Source organism: Grammomys surdaster, unplaced genomic scaffold (assembly GCF_004785775.1).
Source record: "Grammomys surdaster isolate TR1022 unplaced genomic scaffold, NIH_TR_1.0 130, whole genome shotgun sequence".
Taxonomy (NCBI): Eukaryota; Metazoa; Chordata; class Mammalia; order Rodentia; family Muridae; genus Grammomys; species Grammomys surdaster.
Genome location: NW_021604588.1, coordinates 15,085,168 through 15,097,213, shown reverse-complemented (window position 1 = coordinate 15,097,213; position 12,046 = coordinate 15,085,168). Strand labels below are relative to the sequence as shown.

The window sequence follows — 12,046 nt, the reverse complement described above, 5'->3', positions numbered from 1 at the left end:
TACACAGAGACAGACGCACAGGCACACGCACCTGTGTGTGTACACAGAGACAGACGCACAGGCACATGCACCTGTGTGTGTACACAGAGACAGACGCACAGGCACACGCACCTGTGTGTGTACACAGGCACATGGAACTCTGTTAGAAATTTTTTCTGCTGGGCAGTGGTGGCACACGCCTTTAATCCCAGCACTTGGGAGGCAGAGGCAGGCGGATTTCTGAGTTCAAGGCCAGCCTGGTCTACCGAGTGGGTTCCAGAACAGCCAGGGCTATACAGAGAAACCCTGTCTCAAAAAGCCAAAATTTAAAAAAGAAAAAATGTTTATATCTCATGGAGAAAATTTGGCTTTTTTAAAAATGCGAGATGGGTTCTTATGAAAGGAGAGATGAGAACTGGGAATGTACCTGGGTTTGTAGGAAGATTAATTTGAGGAAAACATACAAAAGAAAATGTGTATAAGAGTTAGGCATGGTGGCATATGCTTGCCACTCTAGCATTTGAGAGGCAGAGGCAGAAGAATGAGGAGCTCAAGAGATTCTCAGCTGTATAACTCTAGGTCACCTTGGGTGACATGGGACCCTGTCTGAAACAAGAAACCAAAAGGTTAGGATCTAAGTGTTAATTTTTTAAGGATCCATTTTCACATTCCCTTTGAAAGTCTGAACATCTGAGCTCAGGTGAATTCTTGACATAATGAATAAGGGACACAGCAGAGGGACAGTTCTTCAAATTTTCTGAAGTGTAGGATAACTGATAACAGTCATTCTGGATCACCCCCTTCCCTGCCTTTTTTGCTTTATTTAGGACAGCAAAGAGAACTTAATGGTACTATGTCCCAGTCTCTACCTCTGGGAAGACTGAAGAGCCTCTGGGAAAGGAAATCACCAGCTTTAAACATCTTTATTACAGCTTTGGTCTGTAGCTTGTACAGTTGTTTTCAGTGGCCTTGCTCAGACCCCCCTTTCATGTCCTTTTATAGGTGTAGCTTTCTTTGGGGTGGTGTTCCAGGTGCTCTCTGGCCTCCTCATTCGCATTCCTCTTTGAGCTTCATATAAACGTGGATGCTTTTTCACCTAACTTATCTTTGACAGCTCTTGAGAATTTGATCAGTTGAGCTGTTTGAAAGAAGTATTTTTAAATGCACTACTATAAAATACGTCTGGTGGGTCATCAGCATTGCCTTTAGAGTTGGTTAAGAAATGTGGTGAAGCAGACACAGGCAGGTCGGCTCAGGGTAGAGGCCTGTGTGCATAGACGTGCTTGTGAGCAGCCTTGATGGCCTCCGTTCAGTTGTAGGGTCCCACAAGGTGGCAGGAGAGAGCTATGCCTGAGAGTTGTCCTCTGACATACATATTCACACAATCAATCTCTCTCTCTCTCTCTCTCAATGAATTTTAAAAAGAATTTAGATACTAAAACCGTACTTTGGACTACTATAAGCAAAATCTGTGTTTTACCAAAATCCCCAGATGATACACAGTCATGCATTTAATAACAGGAAATATGTGAAAAATGTATCTCTGTGGTTCTGTTGGTGTGTAAACTGATACCCAGCACACTTATACTTACATGCTAAAGCCTATAAAACACCTAGGCTGTATGATGTAGGCTGATGTTTCTGGGCTACGAACCTGAGATATTACTGTCCTGAATAGTGTAGGCAGCTGTAATACACCAAAGCACAGTAAAATTCATATACCAGGCAGTATGAATTTTCAACTCTATTATAATCTTAGGAGACCTGTGTCTTACATGGTCTTTCATTGATGTTGTTATGTGGCCCGTGACTAGGTATACATTAAACTGGGTAAAGCACTGATCTAAATCTAAAGTCACTGTGGTGAAATGACATTGTCTTTTCTAACCTCCTTCAGGTCTTTGTTGAGTACGCAAACGCTGGCGATTCCAAAGCTGCTCAGAAATTGCTGACTGGGAGGATGTTTGACGGGAAGTTTGTTGTGGCTACATTCTACCCGCTGAGTGCCTACAAGAGGGGATATCTTTATCAAACCTTGCTTTAATCAGTAACCTAAGGACTATTTCCTGTTTCTCCTCTTCCACTTCTTGGATTATTATATTCCACAGCTGAATGCAGGAGCACCCCTTTGCCCATTTGAAAGGGTACCTTGTACATTTATTTAATCCTACTAATGTGCAGCCATTGCCCAAACAGTGACTGCGTTGCAAACATGGCACTGAGTAGGACAGGACCTCTCAGCTATACATTGAGGGGGTAGAGCACCCATGTGGGCACCCTTTATTTGTGCAGTAGGGCAGGTGCTGCTCTTTACTATGTAACCTAAAAAGATGTCATTTCATGTGATGATGAAGCCAAGATGAGTCATTTGTCATAGTGAATGTTATTAACAAATTTGTTAGGGTTGGTGACATCACAGAATATTGTGTGTATTGTCAGGTGTATCTCCTTGTTGTTCTAGCTGGCACTGGATGCTCTAATAATGTTTCGTCATTGTCAAGCAGCAGTTACCTACCGTGTTCTTAACAATGAGTTGTGAAATTTTCTAAAGGAGTACTGTAGAACTTAATATTCCTCTAAAGAAACTGCAGTGAGCCTATCGATGTTTTTAAAATTACTATTAAGGCTTTTAAAATAGGAAGCTGATGCTTGATCTTGCACAATTTTTATGTCTAGTGTGTATGCTTGAGTGGGTGTGCAGGTGTGAAAGACTAGAGAAATCTGAGTCAGTATACTTTACAGTGTGAGTCACGTGAGCTAATATAGTCTATAACCATTTCTTCCTACCAGTTTCACACTTGAGAGACTTGGGCTATAGGTTTCTTGAAAGTTGGTCTGACAGATAGAATGTAAATGACAAGAGAGTTCATTACTATAAAGTATAGAACAAAGTGAGTCTAGACCAGGGTTCCCCACAGCTCTTGAGAGTGACTGGAACAAAGACAGTGTGGGTACATGTAAGGTACCCCAGTCTCTGCTCTACTTTAGACTCAAGATTGGCTCATCTCTTTTGTACTGAACCTCTTGTGATAATTATAAAGTTTTTCCAGATGTGATTCTTTCTGCTATAATGAGAAATTGAAGTAGATCAGAAAAAAGTTAGATGCACAGTGATGGGAAAAGAGAAAAGTGCAGAGAAGGCAGCTAATCACAGACCCTCCTCCCTGCTGTCTGCCCTGCTGCCTGCTACCTTCCTCTCCTTTCCCTTTGTCTCTGTCTACAGCTGGAGGGCAGTGTCCTGAGTCATCAGCTTTTGACTGTAAGGGAGTAAAGAAAAGTTGACGTATTATAAAGTAGAAGTAGAAAGGAAAAAAACTCAATTTCTGAAAGAACAGTAGCAGTCTAGTGTGTCTTTGATAGAGGATGCCTGTTGTCATGAGTTTGTTTGTTGGGACAAACTGACTGGCTTGAGGAATATGATTCTTCCTGTTCTGTAGTAGATTGCCTTGAAAGGTGTAAACTTAGGAAACTTTTGTAAAGCACTGATTATACAAGATAACCCACAAATTGTACGCTTGTTATGAAGTTTTTCCTATTTCCTTACCTGAATGAAAGTTTTATTTATTTATTTTTCCTTAGGAAAGAGTGTTTGTTTCTTTTCCTGCTGGCAGCCTGCTTATATTATTGTCAATGCTGTTCAAGTTCCTGGAAACTCTGTTAAAACTTGTATTTTAGAGGATGAATTATTTTACCTGGTTTAGACATTTACTGTCCAACATTTGTTAGTATAATCAGATTATTCAGAGCTCCCTTGTATGAATTTAAATTTGGTATAAGGAGATTTAATGATGAATTACCTTTGCTCTTCATGTTGTGCTCTCTGATATGTGTTTTAGGAAGAAGGCTTTTTTCAGGGGTTCATTAGGTGGTTGGTTTTCAAGTCAAACTTGGAAGAACATAGAATCAGGATTGTGAAGTCCTAGCTAAGCGTTCCTAAAACAAATATGTACACGAGGAGCTGCTTCTGTGGTCGTTAGTAGTAGGTCTCTACGTTTCTACTGATGAACACAAGAGACAAGTGAAGTCTTTTGAAGGGCAAGAAAGGTTAGCACATGTTCCCATATCTCATAGCAAAAGAGATCCTTGCAAATAAACTGCAGGTGGGCCTCCAGGCCGTATCGTGCAGTGTACTGCTAACACTGCTGTGCTCACGGCATTCCGAGAACCTCATTGCAGACGTAGTTACGCATATGTGTAGTGTTGGACACTGTAGACTTGTCACAGACGATGCTAGCTAGATTCCAAGGGAGCTGAGGAGGTAAATGAGTGGGCCCAAGTAATTACATTGAGTTCATTGAATTAAATAGTTTATATTGAAGCCACAGACTTGAAAACAGAAGATAACCTACTATGATTTAAACCATTGTGTGATAGCTCTTAGCCCATTTTACCAAAGAGGACAGCTGCAGATTCCTTCTCCTCTGATACTATCAGGAATTTCATTTTGATATCTTTCTTAAACTAGGACCAAATAAATACTACAAAAGATGTAATTTTCACAATAAATATATGCACAGAAATTTTAATTCTTTGAAATTATTAAAAACCTAGGATTCTCTTATTAGGGGGTGATGTAAAGAGGCGGGAATTCATGTTACTTAGTCCCTGTCTATGGGGGCAAATGTTATCTCAGGTAGTTTTTCTCTCCCTATATTAAGATTCGTGCTTCCTTCCTTCTTGCCTTCTTAGGTTCTTCTTTATTCTTCCATGGTACTGCTATACCGTGGCACGTTTTGTCCCTGATAAGGCACAGAAAGCGATTGCCTGCAGGGAAATTTTGGGTTCTTTAGAAGTATTTGGAGGAAGTGACTTGTAGCTATTATCAAAACTATGACACTAGTTCAGAGAGAATAATAGAGTGGGACACCCCAGTAGCGTATTGCCTGCATTTTACCGTAAGTGTGCATTTATTATAACTGGATACTCTGCTTCCTTTGTGACCATGGGCACAGCCACTCTCTTTGGGAACTCTTCCTTTCTGCTATCCCTTGAGCTAAATCTGTGGCTGCTTTTAGAATTAGATGACTAACATAGTTTTACTCATCTGCCTCTGTTTTAACTGAGAGAAGTGTGGCCACCTTGTTGTTATGTAGCTGCTGAAGAGTGCTGAGAAATGTTAACCTACCAACAACTGTGCTGCCGTCCAGAGAAAGGGGCGGAAGTATTAGGGGCATAAGGCTTCCTTCTGTCTTAGCACTCTAGACTCTCCCTCAGGTAAGGCATCAGTTACAGGATAACTTAGAAGCAGGGTTAGGATCATGCTGTTTCATGGCTCTATTGAATGTATTGATTAGAGGCAGGTGGTTGACAATTGGCATCATTCTTGGTAGTTCTCCCTCCAGTTTATTAGGCAATTTTATTTTTAACAGTCACTGAAAATGAGCATCATTGTGCCTACCCAGTGGGAATTAACAGTGCAGTGGGTGAGAGACACACTGGTAACCATGCACCTTACTTAGACTCTCACCCAAGGGGTACAGGCTGGGCTGCTTATTCAGATTAGGGTACAGATTGTGACTTTCCATCTGTTGTATGTATAGCTAGCTAAAGTTTTGGGCAAGTGCCTTGAGTTTCCTGGCAAATATTAGATCTCATCTGGCCAAAAGCTCCAGGGGGTGACTGCACTGTTGCCTTTTTCTTGGAATGACTTGGAATGATTCATGTTAGTCCAGAATTTTCTTTGCTTACTTAAAAAAGAATGTATAAAACGATTCCAATTTGACTTATTTCAGAATTGCATATTGATGGAAAGGCCAGTTGTGTGTCACATCTAATTCTGGGATCTAGTTTGATTTATCAGGTTCCTTCCTCAACTCTTATTGATCCAGCTCTCTATTTCTTATAAGTTGTGGTCACTTACACACAGGTCCTTGGTCACTGCTAGCTCAACAAAATCCTGATTTCTTGAGGTGCTCAGCAAGTCACCTTTCTTTGCCATACAGTTTGGCACTCTTTCACTTGGCATTACCTGTCTCCTCAAGTACCTGCTGGTCTTTTGAGTCTGTCAAGTGGAGCTCATATGGTATGTTTAGATTTTAGATTTTTGGGGGGTTGGTGTTCAAGACAGGGGTTCTTTGTGTAGCCTTGTCTGTCTTGGAACTAGATTTTAGATTCTTAATCATGGAGAAATTTGGATATTTTAGTTTTTAGAGTGGCCTCATTTTTTTTTTAAATGAATTTTGGTTCTTTGTCTACCTTATATCATAGGATGGATCATGATTTTTATCCTTGCCACCTCCCCCAGATGGTGTTCACCAATGACTAATGCTTCATACTATGACAAGCAGTTGGCAGGTACTAGGTATTTAAGAAGGTAAGCAATTTAGAGTATTTTTGCTATGTTTTTTATAGGAGAAATGAGCTATCAAAAGAAATATGTACAAGCCAGGGAGCATTTAGGATAGAAAGCTTTTGGAGACAGGGTTTTGCAGTGTAGCTTAGACAGGTCTCCAGCTCAGGATCTTCCTGTCTCGGCCTCCCAAGTACTGGTGTGTACCATCTTGCCCAGCTCTGTTAGGAAACTGTTTTATGGTCATTTAGGTGATTTTTCAGGATGTAAGACTAACACAAAAGTTTACACACATTTTGTTGTCCTGATATTCATTTTCTATAGCGCAGCACTTTCCCTGATTCTTGTGCTGCCTATGGGAATGGTTGTTTTAAATTTGCTGTCTTTGTGCCTTTCAGAGTCATAATCATGGTAGTTGTGTTTGCTGGCACCATTCTAAATCCTGGAGTTCATGGGAAGCTCACCAAATGATTGCCAGAGTATTAGACTGGGTAGCAGCCGTGATAATGAGAAGAAATATTGATGGCTCTTTTGAAGGCTGTGTGTTTTGTGAATTGAGTTCCTAGTGTTTTAGTGGAAAGGCAGACAGACTTTTATTTGCCTTACGAGGTCATTCATCTCTGTTGTACAAAAGACAACTGATTCTGCTCCACTTCTCTGTTAAAGCAAAGCAAGTTACATTCTTGGAAGAAGACTGGAATTGTTTGTTGTTTGTTTGTTTCTTACTGAGAACCTTGTGTAAGCAGCACAGCAGTTACTACCACCTTCAGCTACTGATGATCAGTGAACGGGTCTCTAGTCATTCTTTAAGACGCGTGGTCGGCATCACTTCCTTTCTCTCTGTCAGCTCCTCTTAATATTCATGGTATCAAGACAGCATGCAGAAAGAACATGCGCATGTGGACTCAGACACTCTTCAGTGACTTGAGCTACTTTCAGCTGTGTCACCCTGCTAAGTGGGTCATCAGAAGGCTGTCAGAGATAAGAGCAAAGAAGGGAAAAATTGATAGGAGAGAGCAGAAAAATGGCCCCCTTACTGGTGTCAGTAATCTTCCACACAGAGGTCATGGTCTAAGGATCTAGACTTTTTACCTGTAGTTTAAAAACATTGCCTTTCTTATACATTCCTCATCCTGTTTCCCCAGAAGACTGTGGTCAGGGTTTAGGAGGCCAGATTACACACCCATTCTTAGTTTCTCCTGAGTTTTAAGAAGTATTTGAATGTTGGCCCTTGTGTATTTGGTGTTCGCTACTATTCTTGGGACTAAAGTCTCAGAGAGAAACTGGGGTCAGCCACCTCTGTCCTCCTGGTGCACATGGGGTGGCGGCATCTGTGTGTACTAATGCAGTTACAGCACCTTGTGAACAGGAGTGGGAGCAGTGTCTATCAGAGAAAAACTTCAGTCTGCACTTCTGTGAACCGCAGAGTATAAAGCTGTCACGTTTTGATTTACTTTTCATTCTTAATTCTTTTTGAAAAATCTTAAAATACTTTAACATTCCTTAAGTAGTGTCAAATCAAGGGTAGAAAGCTTTTCCCCCCATCCTAAAAAGGGCTTCATCTTTTTTTTATCTTTTTTTCACTCTTAGAAATTTATGATCAGTACATTTTAATAGTTTCTGATCTCTAGACTATGTCAGCACTGGAGTGGTTGGTTGTGAATATCAAAACCTACTACTGTTTTCCTTTGGGGACATGCAATTGCTGTTTTGGGCATAGAAGAGGTCTGGTTTAAGCAACATGTGAAAGATCACCTAAACCAAAGCCCATTGTAAGGGGCACTGACTCCTGTTGGTTCACCTTCACCTTGAATGACAGGACAGGGGCATTTCAGTGCACAGTGAGTGGTCGTCTGTAACGTCTCTACCTGGGGTTTCAGTAGCGTGTTACATTTCCTAAATTTCCTGATTCTATGATTCTGTTTTTTTTGTGGTGTTTTAACTGCTTGTGTGTGATTGAGTATTGGGGTTTTTTTTTTATGTTGTTTGTTTGTTTGAACTAAGTGAGACTATAAATGTAGATAGATGTGTTTTAGTACCAAGATGTTCTTTTTTCAAATCCCTAAAATTTCTGGTTTCATTATCAGTCTTTCAGATGTCTATTTTCTTGCTGAATAGCAGAGGACTTTATTTCCACCTCCCTATAAAGTGTGAGCACTGTGTTTCAGCAAGCTGCATTGCCTACTTTTGCTGAAAACTTCTCTGTAAACACAATTGCCTTGTTGAGTTTTGTTGTAAACTGACTCGCCCTGCGATGCACTGTTGATAGCTTCCTAATGTGTGGTGGATAAGAGTGATAAAATAAAGCTTACAAAGAAAAGAAGTGCTCTTTTATTTCTTTTCCTTCTTTTAATGAGCTAGCATTTCATATAGCTCAGCTGGCCTTCAGCTCACTATATAACTTAGGCTGGCCTTCAACTCAGGATCCTCCGGCCTCTGCCTCCCATGTGCTGGGAATGCAGGTGTGCGTCACTGCCCTAATTCTATTTCTGTGATTCTATCAGTTTAAATATTCAAGCTCATCCAACAAGTAAATGTATTTTGTGCTTTAATCTTTACTACAAGCTACCATCAATAATTTTTTCCCAGGCTGTAGAGGCTCAGGGATCTAGAGCACTGGCTGCTCTTCCAGAAGACCTGGGTTCAGTTCCCAGCACCCACATGGTATTTCACAACTAACTCTAGTTCCAGAATTCTAACATCAGCACACAGATATGTGCAGGCAAAACACCAACGCCCATCAAATAAGAACAAAGAAATTAAAAACTAATAATTTTTTTCCCAGCATGCATGAGACCCTAAGTTTAATTCACATTAAATTTCCCAGGACTAGACATAGGGTTCAGTGGTTAGCATTTGCTGCTCTTTTAGAGGTCACAGATTTGGTTCCCAGCACCCACAAGATAGCTCATAACTGTGTGTAACTCCAATTCGAGGATTTAGGCAGCAGAGATACATGTACACACACACACACACACACACACACACACACACACCATGAAGTAAATAAATACTTTCTCAGGAAATCAAATGATGGAAGGAAGTCTGACTCACAGATGTTCGCTGATGCACATGTATGCATAGGCATGCATACATGTGCCATAAATAAATGGCACAAAAGAAAAAAACCCTACATATTTAATTTTGGTAAGTAGTGAACCAAATTGACCATACCAGAATGTGAGTTTTAAATATTAATTGTGGAAAAATGTTCATGGTATTGCAGGAATAACCTGGTTCAACAAAAAACACAGTTGGGAGATTTCTATGCTAGTCCTGTGTTTTATCAGATGGGATAACTTTAATCAAGGGATGTTATTTTGACAATAGTTGTGTTTCTGAGAAGCACATGAAGTGCTGTGGTAGTATAAAGAACAGCCCTTAGGGAGAGCTTGTCAGTCAGCTGGCAGACTCTTCGGAGTTCAGATAGTGGTCTGAGATTCAACAGCTCATGAAACCGAGCTATAGTTTCCTGTAGTTTAGGAGGGACACTGGCACCTTTTTAAAAAGCAAAATAAAAACAATGATCCGAATGATACATTCACAGGGAAAAGTAGGAGAAACATCTTAAGGGGCATCAAGAGCTCTAGCTAGAGATTATGTGTGTTGAAATCAGCAGTTCTCAGGCCACACAACAGAATCAGCACAGAGAGCTTTCTAGAATACAGTTGCTATGCCGTGCTCTTGGGTTCTGACGAGGTCTGTGTGAGCTATAAAGCTGCATTTCTAATTCGTTCCTGGGTACAACTGCTGGCTTGCCTGGAACCACACTTATAACTATTGAGCTTTGGCTCTAAGGGCAGCACCGGTTATGGGTAGAAAAGCAGAAACAGTTTCAGTTCACAAGCTACCTGGACCTCCTGACAGTTGTAACTATAATAGCAACTATTCAATTTTTGAAATGCAGTATGCCCCCCCCCCCCCGCCTTCTGAGAAGTGTTCTCCTTTCTTGTGGTGTGCGAGGGTGTGGGTGTGGGTGTGGGTTGTGCACAGGTAGTATTCAAGTGTGCATCCAAGAGTCAAGGCTGATGTGAGGACTTTGTCAGTCACTCTTCCACCTTAGTCTTTGAGAAAGGTCTTTCAACCTATCAGTCCCAGAGCTTACTAACATGGCTGGTCTGGGTAGCCAGCTTGCTAAGGGGGTCCCTTGTCTCTGCCTTTTATGGTTGGAATTACAGGTAAGCTGTAACACCTACCCATTGTTTATGCGGGTTCTGGGAATCCCACGTCCAGTCCTTTTGCCTACAGCATAAATGCTTTAACCACTGAACCATTTCCCCAGACTTCACGTTGTACTCTTTGTACCACTGCTAGATTGGCAAAACACAGAGCCTGGTCTCCAGAGTGCTCTATCCAGTGAGGAATGGGGCCAGTTATGAACAGCCCTTGGACATCCAGGTGGTCTCTGGCAGCTGGCCCGACCAGAGACATCCCCATGTTCTCTAGTAATATGAGCTGTAGACATCGACATGATGCCAAGCCTAGACCTCACCATGGCCCCAGGTGGTTGGGCTGGCCACGCACAGCAGGCAACCCCTTGTCTCCAGGTTCTTCTCCTTCCAAAATGCTCAAGCTGCTCCACGTCTCTTCCTCTCCCATCTGACCACCAAATACACACTGTGGTAGCTTCTGCTGTAGGCTGGCCACAGGACTGGTGGGCCCCTTTGTGATAGTCTCCATCTGTGCTGTGTGTCCTGGAGGCAAGGTGGGTATCTATGGCCTGCCTGTGTTGTATTCTGGAGGGCAGGTCTGTGGGTGGCATGGCTATCCACAGGTCCGTCTGTTTTCCTCCTCCCCTGTGCTTCCTGGATTTAATTTTTATGAGTCCTAGGCATAAGATAGCATTGTCCACTAAGCCAGGCATCAAGCTAGGATGAACAAAGGGTTGCCATATGCTTTGCCCTTGACTGATATTAAAAAACACCACCATCACCAAGGTGCCTCTTTGCCCATTGTCAGGGGTTGGGGGATTAGTTTGGTTTGAGACAAGGTTTTGACTCTGTAGCCCAGGATGGCCTCAGTCTCCTGTCTAGTGTTATTTGTTTTATAGTTCTGCAGGGCTCCTCACTCTCTCAGGAAAGCCGAGATTACTACAAGAGGAGATGCCGTGCCGAAAGTCCTGTGTGTGTGTGTGTGTGTGTGTGTGTGTATAGAGAAACACACACACACACACACACACACACACACCCGGTGGGGGGGGGGGAGCTACAAGAAGTAGCTTGGTTAAAGCCAAAGGTAAAGTGTTAGGATTTGTGTAATTCTCCCTCACAGTTTGATCACACATTACCTGGCCCCAGCAAGCCTCGCCATCTTTTTTGTAACACAGAGATAATATGTACATAATAAAGTTTACTTGATGAAATTGTGAAGACAGCACAAGCTGACTTACAGAGAATGCCCAGAGGTGTTGTCTTGTGTCCTGTCACTGCACCAACTGTCCTTCTCAGTCAAGCTCCAGGTTAAACTTTCCTTCTTTTAAAAAATTAATTGACAGGTTAATTAATGTGTATGGGTGTTTTGTCCACATGCACATCTGTTCATCACATGTGTGCCTGGTGCCCCCAGAGGCCAGAAGAGGACATTAGATCCCCTGGGATTGGCGTTCTAGATGCTTGTAAGCTACCGTGTGGGTGCTGGGAATTTAATCTCTGCTCTGGAAGAGGAAACCTGTGCTCTTAACCATTGAGCCATTTTCCATTCCCCTAGGTTGTACTTTCAAACAGTATCTTTTCAGACCTGCTTTAATTTCTTCAGTGGTATCTCCATGCTTTCTGACAG

At 41.9% G+C, this 12,046-nt stretch overlaps 1 protein-coding gene and 1 non-coding gene across 2 annotated transcripts in view; one reads left to right on the top strand and one right to left on the bottom strand.

Moving 5' to 3' along the window:
- Uhmk1 (U2AF homology motif kinase 1) overlaps nucleotides 1-8,591 on the top strand; it is a 22,566-nt gene extending 13,975 nt beyond the window's left edge. The window contains exon 8 of the mRNA XM_028757711.1: nucleotides 1,877-8,591. Within this exon, the coding sequence (XP_028613544.1) occupies nucleotides 1,877-2,023 (147 nt within the window). The 3' untranslated portion in view covers nucleotides 2,024-8,591. The remainder of the gene's footprint in view (nucleotides 1-1,876) is intronic.
- Nucleotides 8,592-11,086: 2,495 nt separating this feature from the next.
- LOC114615921 lies at nucleotides 11,087-11,232 on the bottom strand. Its single transcript, XR_003710551.1, has one exon. It is a non-coding gene; the product is annotated as a small nucleolar RNA SNORA48 (small nucleolar RNA).
- Nucleotides 11,233-12,046: the final 814 nt, after the last annotated feature.